This window comes from Sinohyriopsis cumingii, chromosome 6, assembly GCF_028554795.1.
Source record: "Sinohyriopsis cumingii isolate HCF-2022 chromosome 6, ASM2855479v2, whole genome shotgun sequence".
Classification (NCBI taxonomy): Eukaryota; Metazoa; Mollusca; class Bivalvia; order Unionida; family Unionidae; genus Sinohyriopsis; species Sinohyriopsis cumingii.
The window spans coordinates 90,042,345-90,061,938 of NC_142966.1; the positions used below are offsets into that span (position 1 = coordinate 90,042,345).

Below are 19,594 nucleotides of genomic sequence, written 5' to 3' on the forward strand. Positions count from 1 at the left end.
GACATTCTAAACCATCCAACTGATGTCTTCTCTGTTCCATCCTATTGGAAAGTTTAGCTTTGTATGCATTCTCACAGGTGGCCATCGAGTAAAAATTGTACATTACTGTTGGTTTTTCTTTGTTTCATTCCGATACATTCTGTTGCCAATTTTTATTTCACAAGCTTGGTTATTGGCTACAGCCTGGCACACGAGCTATAATTGTAAGGAATCTTGAAAGTTTTCCGAGGCAACAATACAAATGGTTTTCTTTCTGGATATTTATTTGTCACAGCATCTATCACAGTGGCAATAATGTCTTGCTGATATTTGCTGCTTGATGTGATGTAACAATGTTCTCTATTCATGTATTTCTATTTAAACAATGATATCTCGACTTAGTAGATTCTCCTTGTCAACAAAATCGCTATTAGTCACCAAAGAATCCTATGATACCGATTGCGATCAGATCATTCTCACTTCGACTGTAGTCTCTGTTATGAAATTTTCTGTCATACTCGGGACAAACTCCAAATTGATGTAATGAGCACGTGACAAGCTGTGCAGATATGCAAGCAGTATGACACCACTGCAGAAACTTCTAAGCCAGATAGTACTTGCGATATATAATAGAGTCATCTTGCTAAAGTTTGTGATAAAGGGACATTTGAATTCCATCAGAAAATTTGTATTGCCGTCCACTATGTAGCTATCTGGTCTGTACATGAAGCCTTCAATAATTCAGATGCAAATATCATTGCCAAGCTTTATTCTGGCTATGCCTTTGCTGATATGGATGAGCTGAAACCAAGGACTGTGGCCAACACAAAGCCGCCAATTATGATCGGCATTACAACTCTGCTGACTTTTATTTAATCTTAAGTGACCTCATACTTTTCTCCAAGATAAGTGTCAGATCCATTGTTTATACTATATGTCTTCCATGAGAGATACAAAGCAGTGATTTGGTCTAAAATATAATATATAAGCATCATCTTGTCATCATACTCTGTCATTACTTTCATCTGCCATAGAATCTGTTAACAAAAACAGTAGCAGGAAGGCTGAGCAGACCAAATATTTGGTCATAACGAGCTTAACACGAAGTTAAACCTACAAGGCCAGAGTGGAGGTGGGTCTGAAGCGAGGAAGGAAGACCACTTTGCTGTTGGGTTTGTAAAAATAACGCTTCAGGAATGTGAATGTGAAAAATGTCATGAAAAAGGTGATTCGAAGTTTGAGCGATTTAAAAAACTAAACCTTCTCACTGGGGTAAATAAAAAGTAGCGCTAACAGGTAATATAATTAAATCCTTGCTATATTAATAAAACAATTAGTGATGCTACGTTAACCATAAACATTTAATTTCATACTTCTTAATTAGCTCGACAACGACTAGATGCAGTTAATCCCGTCCGTGATTCTGCCAAACATTAAGTGCAACAATGTCAAGCAGCTCGAGTAGAATCTACATAAGGTGCTGCAGAATTCTTTAAACCGGTCAAAGAGACTAATAAAGGTCATCTTTCATCCCTGGAAAAAAAGCACTAAAGCGACTGGAAAAAACAGCAGAAAGAACTAAAACGACTAAAAATATTCAACGGAAACTTCCAGCAGAAATAGCTGCTGCTCAGCCATAATTACAGCAAGAAATATAAGTAATTGAGAGCATTGACCAAGTTTGTGCTGAGATCGGAATGTGAAGGATCTTGTTACGCCAAATCCAGAACCAGAAAAAGAAACTGTTAAAACATCACCTGCCCAATGTACCGAAGGTTTTAGAAAACTTCTAGAATCCCATGACAATCGCTGCAACAGGATGTTCAACTCGTAATATTTTCTTAGATCCAGAAACCGCTTATATTTCAGAATCAAAATGGGTTCCTTTTGTGTTTCGAAATGACTGTGTTATAAGTAAAATCGCTACATAAAATATAAGAATGAATTTGAAAAATTTGAGAAACAAGTCTGTAGATATATTATCACCCTAAAAAATCACCATTCAGACCACCTCATATTGAGGAAGAAGAAACAATCTTAAGTGGCTTTGCCACTTGCGGGTCAGTTCGTGGTCATACAAAACTATAAAAAAATAAAGTAACCCCTAAATTGCCGGTGATACACAATAAACTTTGTCCTGTTGATCGACTAGAACTTCTCACTGGTCTAAGACGAGCCGGCAATAAGTTTCCTGAAATCATCAATGAAGCAGTTGTGATGTCAGCGATTGTTCACACGTGGTGTCATGGACATCTACGTTTATCGGGCACTAATCTATGAAATTACCGCCGATTACCACAGCGATTAATTGGTATGCAATTAGATCAGTGACAACAAAAGAACATGATCATACACAATGCTCAACATGGACCTGTGATGGTCAGGATAATAAATTCACGATAACCAACATATAAAGTTATCTACGGATATGGAGTTGGTGATGTTGTTCAAGGTCTATTCAGAACGGTAACCCCAAAAGCAATACCGATTGAAAAACAATTAGTACGAAAGCCACTGACCTTTACTTCTTATTTCAGCTTCAGTTATTTGTTGTTGAGGAATTTGTGTTTGTTGCAATTGTTGTTCTTGTCTTACATGATTTTTTAAATGTTGAAAAATTCACATCATCAGTGATAGGACTACTATCAGAACTGATGAGATACACATTTTTAATCCAATAATCTTTTGTAAAAGATTCAGCATGTTTAGTTTTTACATATTTTCCTATTTTATCATATTTGCAGCAATATCTACTAGTTGTTCATATTTCGCAGTCACGATAGCGTTTAAACCCTTATTTGTAAATTTACTTCGAAGTTCAGCTAATTGTTGTCGAGTTTCAGGTTGTGGAGGAGTTTGTTTTTTTGTTTTTCTTTTTTGGTTTTAAGAGGTTCAGGTTTAGGTTGTCTTTTAGATTTAGCATATTTCTTTAACTCTGTATAATGCTTATCTATTTCATATACAGTGGAGCCTCGTTAATCCGGACACATTCGTTCCCAGCGAATATGTCCGGATTTTATGAGTTTTCCGGATAATTGAATCATGCACATTTTTTATTTTAGGATATCATCACACCGTATATATGTACATGTATAATGTATATGCTAGCTTTAAATGTAATGTACTGTATATTCAATAATGGTTGAAATAAATTAATGAATACATCTATTAATTTGTGTTTATTTCACATTATTATAACATGTGCTTGTACGTACATATACAGTAAATAGAAGTTTAGACAATTAACACATCGAACACATCACACTATGTTCATGTACATGTATGTACTGTACATACATTTATTATGTCAATTTCCTGAAGAAGTCTGTAACCTTTGTTTGCCTGGATTCTTTGAAGCCCTATACTGTCCACAGCTTAAAAATGTCAACTGTATTTGCACAGCAAACAATAAACTGTGATTGTTACATACAATTGGTAAACAACAAAGAGGCTTAATGACACTTTAAATTTATTTACCATATGTTATGTCAAAAAGCGTGGACGATTTGATCCCAGTTGTGTTTATTTAATTATTAACACCCCCGTCGGCGACTAGCTAAAACATTGTTTATACAATCGCTGGTTACAATATGGTCACGCTACTTAGTTATTGATAGTGGCCATAGATTCTCAAGGGCTTCACTACTGTGTTTTATGTATTATTCTTCTGATTGTATTTGCACATACGATTTTTCGAATTTTCTTATCTTTGGACAGATTATTTCCGGATTATCAAGACAAGTTTTAATGTAATTTTACACTTTGGTCCCCAATTTTGATTTCCGGATCCGGAACGCAGATTTCTTGATTAACGGAGCAAATTAACATTTAGGAATTCCGTTCCCATTGAATTTTGTCCGGATAGCAAGGTTTCCGGATAAACGGAGTCCGGATTAGCGAGGCTCCACTGCAAATATGCAATACAATCAAGATCATCTCTGGCTTGCTTGCCTCCTTTTTTTATTCAAAATATCCATTTCTTCCAGGTTTCTTTTGACGCCGGCTTATTAGCATATGCGGGTTTTAAATATCTATACCTATAACCCGCAGTGGCAAATGCAGCGAAATCTTTTAATTTTTTAGATCCTTTTATTGTATCAATAGTTGCTGGGGTAAATTTATCAAACAATTCAACTTTTTCTTTTGCTGATTCTGGTTCTTCGCCAACAGCACCTTCTGGTTATGGCTGAACCGGAGGTTGAGCAGGTGATGTTTGTGGCTGAGTGGCAACTATTTCGCCTGGAAGTTCTCTTAAAATCTTTTTTGTCTGTTTAGTTCATCTTGTTATCTTTTTAGTTTGCTCAGCAGTTTGTTTTAATGCGGGAAGAAGACCCTCAGTAACTTCTGCAACTAGTACAGTAACCTTTGTAACAGGTTTTAAAAACTTTTCTTATCTTCTGCATATTCAACTTGTGCTTCCTGGCATTCTTGCAGTTTTTGTTTGAGAACATCATGAAAAAAGGAAGATATCTTCTGATTGCTTCTAATCTTTCTCTAACTAAACTACTAAGGTAAGATTCCATTACTGATATAATAATGATTTAATTACTCACTCAATACAGCAGCAGAGCTGAGACGGTGCAACCACAAATAAGTGTCACTGTGTGTAAACAAAAACACAAATTTTGAAAAACACAAACGACAAAGATAAAGTAACAAAACAAACTAACCCAATTAGAGAAACTCTCGGTTTTAGTTAGAGGATTGGTATGACGTTACTTATTTTTTATTTTCATTTTTTGTTGAAAGCGTTATTTTCAAAAATGGACCTTCCAACAAGTGGTCTGTTCACCTTCTCTGCTGCTATTATGGTAGATGTTACCAGCAATGATAATTTGAGTTGGAAACAAGGAATTTCTTTATTGAGAAAATAACTGGCAAATAAATCTGCATGTTTTTAGAAAATGAACAGTACAGAAGTAACACATCAAGATCTTGTACTCTCTTTATCAACTGAAAATGACCATAATCCTGACCAATTATAGCAACTAGGGCTACTATTCAACTTAAATACACACTGTGCAAATGAAAGCTGAATATCTAAAACAAACGATTATTTACATCTTAGATAAAATATGTGACCCCGCATGCATCAAATTGAAATATACAATAATAAACATAAACAATGATCAGTAATATACATATATACAGCACAGTGTTTACAAATAAACAATATTAAATAAGTTCTGACTTTGCTGCACACATCAAGTGTAATGTAAATATATAATCAAAAGTGACCATCTTGCTGTTACACAATGAATTATTTGTCAAATTTAAATGAACCATTTTATTCTCCACTAACATTTTCCCACACTGCTGTGCATAATAAACTCCCATCAAACACTGATTCAATGAATTCTCGATTGTACCAGTTTTAAAGTAAATGCAATATTGAGTTAACATTTATACATATAAAAACAATCACAACATCAACAGAACATAATGATGAAATGTGGAGCTTTGTCATAGACATGTTGATGATATGTATCAAGCCCCATCAAAAACTGCAGAAATGAATGTGTATTGAAATGTAATGAATAAAACTCATTCCGATTTATTTGGAAATATTACCAGCTATGAAAACCGTGATCAACTCAGGCTGAAGTAACTGTCAGGTTTAGAATACCAACTACCATATTTATCTGCATATTCAATTTACCCAACAATATATGCCAACATCTATTAGCACATTACAAGTGGCATAATCGAGATCTACATTACTGTTTGTGTTAAGGATATTCACTAGTGTAAAATAAACACTTACTTTGTGGCTTCACATGATCTGGTCATAACATTATGACATCATCAATATAATGTCACCTGTTACCTGAGGGTATCACAGTGCTCTGAGCTTTGGGGCAGATTGGATGTAAAATGAGTGTTATGACAACTATCTTACAATTTCAATAATCACAATAACCATCTATTGAAAAAATGATAAAGTTAAACGTGAAGTATAGGAGACTTTGGAAAATCCTTAGCAACTTACGACCTGCCACATATTGACAGCACTTGCTTTCTGTTGCAGAAAACTGACCTTAGCAACTGTCATACTGAAAAGAATACATGCACCAAACAATAATTATCTTTTGTGGTATAAGAGGACAAATCTGGTAAATATTTGTATACTCATTCAACTATTATTGAAGGATAAATGGTGACAATATAGCCTAAAATTTTGGATAGTATCTATTATCTGCATGAGAAAATGCCCACCAAAGTGTACAGTTTTAGATGACTTTTCACTTGCTATGTAAGAATATCAGGCTTTCAAAAGTACTAAAATATTACACAAATACATGAAATCATCCTTAAAACCTAAACAGAATGACAAATAGTCTGATATCCTGGCACACAATTAAGCAGGAGATCAAGGTCTCTGCTTCCTATAGTTAACTGCATGTTATTTCTGGATAAATATGGTTATCTAATAAAATGTCATACAATGAGTATTTTACAGATGACAAATGCAAATTTAGTTAAGAGATATAGCTCTTCTTGTAAAAATCAAATCATGGCACTGAACAAAGAAATTGAAGCATCCATGATTTTACTATCAGAACATCAATTTATAACTAGGCAAATGCTATCTCCGAGTGTCTGATTTATGGTATATATTTAACTTTTACCTTTAAAATCAATTTAAAACTGATCAATCAATTTACTAATGCTTGTCTTCTGAATAATGTTTCATAGTAGGTCAGTCTGTGCCATTTCTATGTCTAGCATCAACAACCCATGTGTTATATTATATAGTAAATGTTACTGACGCATAAGACATCTTTCTTGTATATCAAACAATCTGACGATAAATTTCAGTTGGACCTTAGAATCTGATCAGTGAGGCCTTACATTCTGATCAAGGGGCATTATAGTCTGATTAATGGGCCTTACAGTCTCATCAAGGGGCATTACAGTCTGATGAGTGAGGCCTTACAGTAGGATCAGTGAGGCCTTACAAGTCTGATCAAGGGGCTTAAAGTCTGATCAAGAGTCCTTACAAGTCTGATCAAGGGGCATTACAGTCTAAATTAAATATTTATAAACATCATCCAATTCATGCAAGAACTAATGACCAATAACATTATCTATATGGTGAAGTAAATAGAGGAAAGAAAATACTCAGCATTCTGCATATTTCTGACATTATTCAAGAATACAAAGCATATACATTTCTTTAAGTTAATGCCTACACTTGAATCACTCATATTTCAATTGGCTTTTAATAGTTTTCTTTTATATGGCACATTCCAACTTAACTTTAATCACAACTATTAAACCTTGCCTACAGTGTATATGCATAAATTCAGGGCAGTAGAGAGCTATCACAGACCCTGGGGTAAAAAACACCCTGGCCTCTCCCTTAGTTCTTGTTCAAACTTTTTCTTTTATAAAATTCAAAATTGTTGTTCGGCCTGGGCCCCCTCATAGGCCCAGGCCTCGGGGATATATCCCTGATTGTACCCCCCTTGTTGGCCCTGCATAAATTATTCACATATCTACCTTTATTATTGCTTTATTTGTGGTAATTCCATGGAAACTTTACTTTTTGAGCTTTCATTCATTATAAAATGATTCCAGACATAACACAGTACTGTTCTGAATGCTGTGATCCAAATTAAACATCTGAATTGGTCTATCTAATGTATGACAATACTGATTTAATGAAAACAACATGAAGCTTAACATAGCCTTATTTCCTTTTTATACATTATTATTTGACAAAACAAAATGCATACCATGGAGTGAAAAAAATATATTTGACTGGCATTTCGTTGATACTATGGTTCAGTGCATTATGATGTCAGTAGTTGTGGACACCAAACATCATGTTGTAATGAGGAAAAGCAATAATAAGATAGCTAATATTTAGCAAATAATGGGGAATTCAAGTACTTCTATTTTCCTTAATAACATGAGAAATGTGCTGAGACCACCTGAAAAGTTGTATCTCTAAAATGATCAATCATCTTATATTATATATGAATAATATATCAACATACCCTTCAATTATTTTCACAATTCTTGCTCAAAGGCAAGTATAATTATAGTTTCTTTATCTGCTTTACCTGCCAATGCATGTTACAGGTAGTAATAGATTTTGTCTTTCCCAGTGAATTAAATGAACCCTTGTATTTGTTGCCTATGGAAATGAACTTGCCTCATTTTAAAGGCCTGTACTTTTGAGTTAAAAGTCTTTTATTGGTGGTAAAAGTTTAAACATTATACATCAACTTTTACCAGCAACATGTTAGAAGGAGCTGGTAAAATGTTTAGTGGTGACAGTGAAACCACCATTATGATCCAAAAATCTTCAAACACACAACTGTTATAATCAGATAAACCCTGTTTGGACACTTTTGTTAAAAACAAGAAATCTGTCCATATGTTATGGATGTTCGCACCAATATGAATTAATTAAAAGTCAATTTTCTAGGTCAAACAGTGGCCATATTCTTTTGGTGAAAATAAAATTTCCTTAAAAAGACTATTTTCTACCGTCTATGACACATGTCTTTGCATAAATACAAATACACACAACTAGCTATCAAGTCCTGTGACTGACGTACAGGGTAAGAGAATGCAGCCTACATTATTTCATGTACTTCATCATTAAATTAACATACTGGTGTCAATGATATTTGATTCTATAATAAATTTAGCCAAAAATATGGTTCCACAGTCGAGACAAATATGACTGATGTCGTAACAGTTGTTGGAGTAAAAATGTGTCAAAATCATGGGCACGAAAATTCTTTTCTTACTGTTCCAGGACTTTCCAGATTTGTATGTTTATGTCCAAAAATTAGGTCTGAAATTAAAAATTTCAATAACAAATACAGTTTAAACTTTGTTTTAGCTGAAGTTAACGAAAGATGATCAATCTTAGATGGGTGCTCTGTTTATTGCTTGCTAAATTTGCTGATTTCCGTAAAGTGGTAACAATACCAATTTTCATTATAGAACAATCAACTTCCACTTGCATCAGCGACTCTTTTCAGATGTTGTATAGATTAAACAGCACAATTTATTCAGTTTATAGGAACAACTAAGAAATATTAGAGGTTTGACTGGCTAGTGCTGGTCCGCTGCTAAATAAAACGATTTATCCTAGACCTTGGACCACTGTAATTTTCAGGCCTGAAATCAGGTTACTATCATCTAGCTGTCAACATAAACAGGACCTCTGAATGATATGACATGACCAGAGTTCATCAAATTGCACACATTTTGAAAGTTGCAATAATACATAGCAACATATGATGCCATCTTATTTCTTCTCTTTTAGAAAACTAAGCACATAGAAATATGTATTTTTTAAGAAAGTGACATTTCCTGTTACTGAAAGGGGAGCGGGGAGAAAAAGAAAAACTTCACAGTATCTTGGATAGGGAGGTGTCCTGTATCCCAATATGTCCTGAAAAGGTACCCACACGTGTTACAACAAATGAAATTCAAACACCTATTATTGCAGTGTATTCAAAATATTAATGCACAGGTAATAAATATCAAAAGCAAGTGTATCCATGTGACAGTCAAAGTTGATGTGCCACTTTAAAGTAAAATGGGTAGCACCTCCACAGAAGGCTATACAGAGGTAGCCTGGTTCACCCAGCCCACTTTGAATTTCACTGAGGGTAAAATCGAAGTGAAATAAAAACAGGGTGCCACAAATTTTGGAGTGCTATTATGACCTGACTATGGTAAATTAGATTAATAAAGAAAACAAAGTATAGCAATTCACATCTTCAAGGTAAATATGTTAAATTTATCTTTATCAAGGAGACTATTTTAAGATCAATATAGTTGCATATCAGTTTTGAAGTCATGCAGATTTTTATATCATTATCTTCACAATGGCAACACATAAACATGTAATGAGATCAAAATATATCCATCTGATTTTAACGTACCTGGGGATGTAGTTTTTACTGTTTCTTTCCCAAAACGATATCTGCAAAATTTCTATGCAGATAATGTCTGGGTAGGTTTAGACTAGTTGGAGGAAGTTCTCACCTTTCCATTTAAAATTTGTTGTAAACATGTTGGTTGGTTTCTCCTTGGAGAGTTTTATAGTGTCTAGAATCTACAAGTATTGACCAAATACTATCCCAAAAAGTACCGACATTATCTAGTGTACCAGAAAAGAACTGTACTGGTATTACTAACTTTCAATGATCTTTTTCTTTTCGAATGAATATAAATTTAATTTATTGCTAAATTATGTATTTATGCATATCACTCGGTGACTTACAGGCAAAAATCTGCTCATAGCGACATTTTGTAGGTTATGATATTACACTGCATGTAGATAATGTCAGGTTGTCTGTAAAAATTAAATATGTTATAATTAAAGAGGAAAAACTTTCCAAAGACTCTGACTTAAAAAAATGGAATTAAATGGCAGTGACAAAAGTTTTTCCTCTGTGGATTTGTTTTAGTTTGGGGATGCAAACAGGTGATCTTTTTTCTAAAACAAAGTTTTGTGGTCACCCTGAACAATGCAAACATAGTGCACTGCTAACACACTGAATTAGTACGCAGGTAGGCATCACAATTCTCAATTTGTTCCTTCTCATTCTCACATTTTTATGATTAAAACAAAAATTACAACTCACCCTACAGAAAACTGCTGAAAGCAACAAGGAACATGGGTACAAATCTTTGAGTTTCTTGATATAAATTCCGCTGTCATTCACTTTAAATCTACTTACCAGATAGATTGGGATTGTCATGTTTTCCAATTAGAACAACTACAAATAATGGGATAATTCTGAACTACTTCAACAAAATCAAAGGAGCTATGGTGGCTCTGCATGCTAGATTCACAAATGGATGAAAGTATCCTTAAATCCTAAAAGCATACCAGCTTCTGAAGTCTTGTCTCTAAGCACTTCACCCAGACTTGACACTATATAAATATAGTTTTGCTGTGCTGTAAAACAGTAAACCAATTAACTGATCAAGCATTTGGTATGAGGCAGCAGGTACCACATGACTGTTCTGATCAGATCAATATATAATTTGGCAGCTCAAGAAATAACAATATAATTTAGAGAAGATGTTGAGTACTTAATCAAGGTTCTTACTATGAAGGGAAGTTAACCATATAAATTAAGTTACAGAAGAAAAAAAAATCAAACTCCAAACATCTAGATCATCCAAAACAACCTGTTTCAGCTAACAGAAAAGCATTCCAGGTATCAAAGTGTATATTACGGAACAAATCTCATGTAAATATTCAATTTAGCACTCGCAAGAACACGATTATTAGTTTAAAAATAAAATGACCAATTCAATCAAAAATTATGAAACATTTATGTTTGACACAAAGTAAGTAACATGTTGGCAATTACTAAGAAACAAACAAAAGTTAAAAGTTATGATTAGAACCAGCATAAAAATTTTAAATGAAATGTCAATTTGTGCGTAAAATTTTCATAAAGTCATAATTTCTGCTTTGAACATAATGTGCTCTACCAATTATACACTACTTAAAGCTATGACAATTATGTCAGAAGTACACACATTCACATTATTCTGAAACCCATACGTGATTGATTACATTACAAACTACTGAATGGTAATGGAATCAATCACACATTGATTTCTGATGATGATACATTCACAGAAAACAATAAATATAAATGGGATGTCCCATATCCAGCACAGGAAAAGCATCACTTGAGATCTTTTCCAATAAGGAATAAATTTCACAGTTTGTTAATCACTATCTTGTATATGTGAGTTGTTCTGCAGACTCGGCAACAAGTTCCTCTGTTTAAAATGATGACAAGAAACCTGAACAGATGTCTATTGTAAGATCACAGTTGAAAAGCATTTAAATAATCAAAAATCAGAAGGTATATTTTTGTCCACAAATTTTTTATATAATCTCCCTCTACTAATGGAGTAGTTATCTTTCCCATCTTCACTTGAAATTCACTTGCAGTGCATGGAACTGTATCACAACGAACAACTAGAAACAAGGTGGGAAAAGAGGAACGGTATTTCCAAGAAATGTTCATGACTGAGGTTAAAGGAGTATACAACAGTTACTACAGTTTCCTTCTCCACTTTTGTCCTTTTTGAGCTGGCCTGAAAGATAAAAAAAGTAAAGATTTTAATGTGTAAGCAGCAGCAGACACCACTGTCTGTATTCCCAGAACTGTATGAGCTTGTAACTTGAGCTCAAGATTATAATTCTTGAAACTTCAACAGTAAGTACTTTTGATATTAATAATGCTAGAACTTATGACCATACCTTTCAGAATTTTCTAAACTTGGGACCCTAATGATGTAGAAACACTTTAAAACATCAAATCTATACTTGGTGTTTTAAGCTGAGCTTCAGTTTCATGCTCAGAAAGTTTTGTAAATATGTGGCCAGGTCATATATTCATGAAACTTAACTTGAGTGCAGACTCAAGGTAATGTTTTAATAGTTTGCAATAAATTAACTAATCAAAACAGAGATGATTTAAAAATAGAAATATATTTAGTTACATATGTCTGTTAAATATGTAGTGTATTTTGTAACAATGTAACAAAATATAAGACCTTTAGCAAAGGTAATTCTGAATCTGTGCAAGCAAGCAAGATGAGTTTCATGAATATTGAGCCAGATCTGCATGCTTATCATCAAAGTTGGATTGGTTATATGGTCTACCATGTTTGTAGTAAGGTACACAATGTAATGGGCTAAATAGAGTACATCATCAAACGTACAGAGTTTGATAGATTTCAATTCATGTTACCTGAATCAAGACTGAAAAAAGAATAAAAGACCATTATACCTGCATGGAACAGAGACTTAATTTTACAGAATAGTAAAACAACGTTTTACACACACACACACACACACACAGATATATATATATATATATACACCTCATACCACAAAAGGTTTATTTATGTTGTCGTGAAAGTTAGTGACTTTGCCTAAAATGAGTAGTTTAAAATTTTGGCCATTTATATCTAAGCAGTTTCAGATACAAGAACAACTGTCAGTATCTTCTACCCCTAACACATTTGTCTTTCTAGTAAATGTACTCACTGAACCCAGGATCCAAAACAGCACTCCATTGTGATAGGTCAAAATAGCTGATTTATAACTCAAAACAGTTCATAAGTTAAACAACAGAAAGAAAAATGTTAGTGAAAAACCTAAAATATTTTGTCCTTGACCTTAAAGATAGATGAACAATATACCAAGTTTTATCCCTTATTCTCAAATGGACCTAAATCTGTTTTAACTTTGGGATTGATTTTGCCAAAGATATCATTAGTAATTTAATAAACACAATTTCTGGAAACATGTTGTTAAAACTTGGTGTATCATTCCTGAAAAAAAAAAAAGAATTCAAATCATCGTATAAAGTTTTGGCTTTGCCAGTGTGGTTCAGTATTACTGTAAGAATCGTATGTAGATTAAGAGCAGTTGTATGACCTTGGAATAAGTGCTGTTGAAAACTTAAATATAATAATCAAATTGTCTGTTTTATTCAATTAATAAGAATCCATTAGATAACACCTAAAAATGTGTATAATGATATGATTACGAAAGAAGAAAAAAACAGAAATTAGATGAAAAAAAACAAACATGATGAAATAGTTATGGTGTTGACTTCCTTTGATGAAGGGTGTAGCCGGCTTGCTTTGATGAAGAATGCATATGTTATTAAGGCCAACTTTGGATGGTCAAACAAATGCTCATTTGTTATTGTGGCGGGAATAAAACTGAATGGGTCATCAAAAGAAAGAAACCAGGAAAACTCGACTATAGTCTGACTACATATCCCCGTTTGTTTGTACCCCCTACCGATTTCTATACCAAAAACAGTTAATGTGATGAAAAGTGCACAGAACTAAGACAATTGAATCACTGATTTATAATTTATAACCTGTGACCAGAATGGTACTAATACTGGCATCTCATGCACCTTTCATGCTTAACAGACCTTTCATAATAACATGGCGCCATGTTGCGTACACTATGGGCTACTGTATTTCCATCAGACAACATAATGATATAGTTCTTCCTATTCGGTAACTGCCAGATAATTCCGTAAATTGCCATAATATTGAGAGTTTGGAATTATATCCCTTTACACACATGAACCTAGAAATTAAACTGCTTGATAATTCCATGATTAAAGGCAATTTTTTTGTTGTCATTCTTTTCCTTTGCTTGATTCAACTTTGGAAATATCAAAAGCAGACAACATATGTATGTACATCCATAGTCGTGCACACACTGTTTTGCTGAAAATGGACTTGCCCAGGAACTGGAAATGGATCTCGAGCATGTCCGTCTATTATACTGAAAACTTCTGTTAAGCGTGAAACCCACAGATGATGATGGTGTTAGGGCCTCTCTACTCACAGTCAGGTTAGAAATTATAAATCATTGAATGAATTGACTAAGTTCCTTGCACTTTTTATCACATTAAAGTTTTCTATTATTGAAATCGGTGGGGGGGGGGTGTTTACAAACAAACAGGTTGGTATAGTCAGACTATGCATCCGAATCTAACAACCTTGAACAATTTGATTTGTGATTATGGAAAGAAATAAAAAATTTGGGTTTATTTCAATTTTTAAAGACTTTTAAAGACCTCAAGGTAATCTGCTAGATTTTCACAAACTTTCAAGGCCTTGAAAATGCTACCTCATTTTTCCCAAACTCTCAAAGACCTTCAAAGACTGTACGAACCCTGTCAGATCCAATCAAAGTAACTAGTGTTAAACCTGCATAATGAACTAAAATGCTAAGGTCTTGAACTAAGTAAAAAATAGTGAAACCAACAAGTTTAGCAAAATTTAACAATTTTCCCCAGAACAGAAAGTGAAAATTTAATAGGAACTTACAGTATCATGAGTTAAATCCCAACTAGTCCTAAAAATTCTATCACAAGTCCAAAGGTATAAAGTGTTTTAAATGAATTCCAGTGGTTTTCCAAATGAATTCCAATGTTGAATATGCTGATGTGCCAATAGTCTGGAATATGCTGATGTTAATGGCCTTCATCTATCACAAAGATACATGTATAATCAAGAAGGTCTTTAAATGAATTCACAATAATCCCAAAATAGTGATTTAGTCCAAACAGATAATGAGCACTTTCTAATTCCAATGAATAATTTAAATAAATCCTCCCAAATTATAACTGAACACAAAAAAGACTGATTCCATTATAATACATGTTAAGATAGGAATGAATATACAACCTTAATATAAAAACCTCGTACACAATACGAGTCTTTTACGTCAATGTTAGAAAAGAACATAACAAACATCAGATAAACAAGGAAAATTTCCATGGGGAAAACAAATGTCTTGAATTCAGATCAAAGTAAAATGAAGAAATAAAAATTACATTAGAGGACAAAGGTCAATCACACAATACAAATCAAATATATGTAGTATAATGCCCACTCAATATCTAGGAAAAAGGCTAATTTTGAGCAGGTGGACTTTATATGTGGGTTAACAGTATGATCCCACACCACTAACAAATGGTACTTGCAAAACCATGGAACAAATGAAAATGACAGATTCAAAACTCCTATTTCCTCAGCATGATATAGCCAATAATGTGTGAAAAGTGTATTTGAACCAACCAAAAAATAGTCTGACCTTTTCAACCACATCTGAGAGTTAACACAAATTTACTTAAAGAGAAAAAACGGACAAGAATAAAGCAACAACATGTCACCAGAGGCCAATATCTCTATGCCTTGAAGGTTGGACTATTCTACAAAAGTCCTAAACCAACAGTTCTAAATATAAACCAAAAATATTATTTAAACAGGTTTACTCCAAAACGTAAATTCCTAAAAGGTAAAGCAATACAGATTTGTTATGAGATTCCATGTTATTGAATAGGCATTAAATCCCATATAAAGATGCATCATTCCAACAAGAGACTTACCAGTATATGTGAATAACGACTCATCTTAATTAGCTTATTCTTTAGCTGCACATAAAAAAGTCATCTTGAGGCTAATTGATCTCTTCGAAAAAGAATGTTCCACCCACTAACTCAAACATATACAGTGTTTTTACCCTTGAAAATTAGAAAACAAATATTCTATAGTAAATTGTGTTTCTGAAAGAATACTTACCCTATTATATTAACATTAGGAACATAAGCCTGCTACAATACCAAATACAGCCCAAATAAAAAACAAAAATTCAGCTTTGCTGCCTATATCACATAAAGAGCAGTAACTCTTGCTCACTACCTGCCACTGCCACTGGTAGTTGTCACCAGTTTTAAGCTGAGCAAACTACCAAATGAGAATTCTCACACAGCATGGTGGTTAGAAGTGAATAATGTAATGTGATCACTTTACTATAAAATTTGATTTCTCCTTTCAAAACATTCTCTTACTGAATTAACATTACCACAACAGGAAACAGATGGAGTAAATGCTGATTGTCTTACCTATACCTCAGGTATCCTTCTAGGGAAGAATAATTGGATGCCCCATGTGAACAATAACCAATTCTCCTGCTTATAGTCACATAAACTGCCAATGTCAGGTTAAGATGATTACTGAAGACTTAGTACAGTCTAAATCCACTGGTGAATCCAATGAAGTTAAAAGGCTGTGTTGGTTTAATCAAGTCTTGTCATCATCTGGGGCACAGCCACAAGGCCCATCATATTCAGACTTTGTCCCTGCAAAGTTTAATCCCTGAGATAATAACTCAGGAAACAGGATTTTAATGCATACAGCTTCAGCGAGGTCTTGATCAATGACCTGAATTTTTTGTTGAACCATGTAAGAACCCAAGTCTGATTCCATTTTAGAAACAATGTCACTATAGGTATGAAAGATCTTTATCATGACTGATCTCTTCTGCCATGGTGCCTGAATGTGTTAGGTACCATGGTGCCTGAATGTGTTAGGTACCATGGAGTGTTAGTCTTTGATATTAACTGTTGCAAACATTTTCTCCTCATTGAGCCACAGGAGGGGTGAAACACCTGCAACCTTGGTTGTTTGAGATTTGGTTTGGCTATAATCTTTCTGGGCAGGTCTATCACTAGTTCAAGTAGATCACTGACCCAGGACTTGTCCCATCTGTGACAGGTAAAGCAGAGGTCAATAAGCCCTTTCAGCTGACTGAAAGCACATCCACAGCTCAAGCTTCTGGGTCTAGAACTGGTGAGACAAATATCAGTTGCTTGTGGTTATACTTTGTGCTAATCAGGTCGATCACCAGATGCACCCAAAGTACACAAATCCAATGACAAAAAATTGATGGATGAAGGAACCATTCCATTAGAATAACATTAACCTGTCTGGACAGTACACTGGCCAGAACAAAGAGTGTGCAGGGAATGTGTCTGATTTGTACGTCAATCTGAAGTTGGTAACTGCCCAACCAGTATGTACAGGTCAGGAGTTATGGTGACACCATGTTAGAGAAGGCAAGCCACCACTACAGAGTCATCTGACATAATCATGACTGACTTCCCCCCAGAGTCAGTCCTTCCAGAATTAAAAAATGTGTATGATGGCTTCCATTTTCTAAAAGGTTGATGTCCTGTCTACTGGCTAAACAGTCAAATCTAACACTAGGATCACCATCATCGGGTCCAGGTTGGGACAGCTAGGCTGGCTGGACATCCTATACATCTCCGGACGGTGAAATGGAACTACATGCTGGATCCACTGAATCCCCCAAAATACCCAATGTACCTGGTCTTAAAGGCAAGTAGGCCAAGCTTGGACTTGCAGTGGGCCTGTACCCACTGTGCTCTCTAAAAATGGGGTTGGTTGGTCTGAAATCAGGAACTGCATCGCCATCTCCTATACCAATTGCTTCATGTTATTGAAAGGCTGGTGTATCTTACTGAAAATGCAACATATCTGATTCATGTTCCCCAAATCTGCCAATGTCATAGTGGCAGAAAGCACATTCCTTCTGATTGGGGAGGGGGGGAGAGTGCCCCCATAAGCATGGCCTGAAAATAAGTGTTGGTCTGAGGTCTGGAACCTGCAGTTGCCCAATCTGCTCCAAGAGATAAACTTCACAGAAGTCTGTCAGACATCCCACTTTTCCATGAAATGGAAATTAAAAGTATTCTTCTGCAGTTTCATCATTATTTCTGAAGCAAAGTGTAATTTTGTTTTGTTCACACATTTAAAGGACACTGGAAAACGTATTTGCTTTGGGTTGAATATGATCCTGATACAGGAAAAATATGTTCAACCTTTTAAAAGTTCCCTGATTTAGGTGACAGGTCTAGCACTCTAAACTGTGGTACAACAAAATGAAAGGTTGATTTGACTTCAGTTATATTAATCTCACGTCCTATGACAGTGAAAACATTCAAGACTACTGAACATCTTATTCAGATCAGTAAAGAATGGAAACTGCGTTGTTTAAAAATAACTTTTTCATTTATTAAAGTTTGTGCATGTAACTATGCATTTGTATTGATGTTCCTTACAACAGCTCTTCAACTTGGACCTGTTCATACGCATGTCAGACCAGGCTCCCTCAGTGGGTGACAGGTCCTGGACCTGCCACCCATCAACAAAATATTCAAGCCCTGCACAAGGCTTGCAAGTGATTCTGTATTCAAATGTATACTTAGTACATCCACACTGGTCTTGCATGTTTTTTCCCTTTTCTCTTTGCCATTTGCTGATTTTTGCAGAATGGATGACCAAGTCTCCTCAGACCACAATGCACATGCTGAAAGGGAAGTATATGTATATTTGGGATGTCAATGTGTTAATAATTCACTAAATAACACCCATAATAAACTGAGTGTGTGAATTAATGACAGTATGCATGAACACTTGAAAGTCTACATCTTGTACCATGCAGTCTAATGGACCAAGTCCGAGGACATGATCAAAAAATATCTGCCAAATTAATAAAATAATTTATACTACTAGTCCAAATAAATCCAAAACAATGAATTGATGGCTTCAATTTCACACACAAGGACTTCGATTGCTGGAAGGGTTATTCCATACTGTTTCGTATGGAAGCAAAGCTTGAAAAAAAAAAAAACACTATGCAAGCATCGTCTTTGGTAGTTGGCTCAGCTTAAATATGACAACACTTACTGGTGGCAAGGGGAGGTAATGGGCAATAGTTACTGCCCTCTGACTATATAATATAGACAAAAAAGACAATTTCTTGTCTTTTAGTTTGGCTACAATAGGGAGGTAGCAGGTTTATGTAGCAGGTTTATGTTCCTAATGTTCAGGGAATGTGTTCAATGGAGAAATGAATTCATGGGACACAGATGCTCCATCAGTCTGCAAAAAATAACCTAAATGCAAAGCTTACCTGGATGGACTGACAAAGATAACATTATTACGTTTGACAAATGTTATGGAGGGGTGAATCACTGTGACTGACAGGACATTTAGGTGTGTGGTAAAATTTTCATGAAAATTGGACAAAATATCGTTAAATTACCAAGATTTGACTCTCTCTCTTTCTCTCTTGTACACAGCGAAACATGCACATAAAACACTAGTGCCAAGTTCCACACAACTGACAATGCTAATGTGGAAATCATCAGAAGAGTTGTTTACATGTCACAGATAAAGCAATCACTATAAGAAAATGGTGTGC

At 34.6% G+C, this 19,594-nt stretch overlaps 1 protein-coding gene across 1 annotated transcript in view; it reads right to left on the minus strand.

The window, feature by feature from the left end:
• Nucleotides 1–4,819: 4,819 nt before the first annotated feature.
• Nucleotides 4,820–19,594, minus strand: part of LOC149797417 (ubiquitin-like protein 3) — a 33,804-nt gene continuing 19,029 nt past the window's right edge. Inside the window, exon 5 of the mRNA XM_089962207.1 lies at nt 4,820–12,078. Within this exon, the coding sequence (XP_089818333.1) occupies nt 12,017–12,078 (62 nt within the window). The 3' untranslated portion in view covers nt 4,820–12,016. The remainder of the gene's footprint in view (nt 12,079–19,594) is intronic.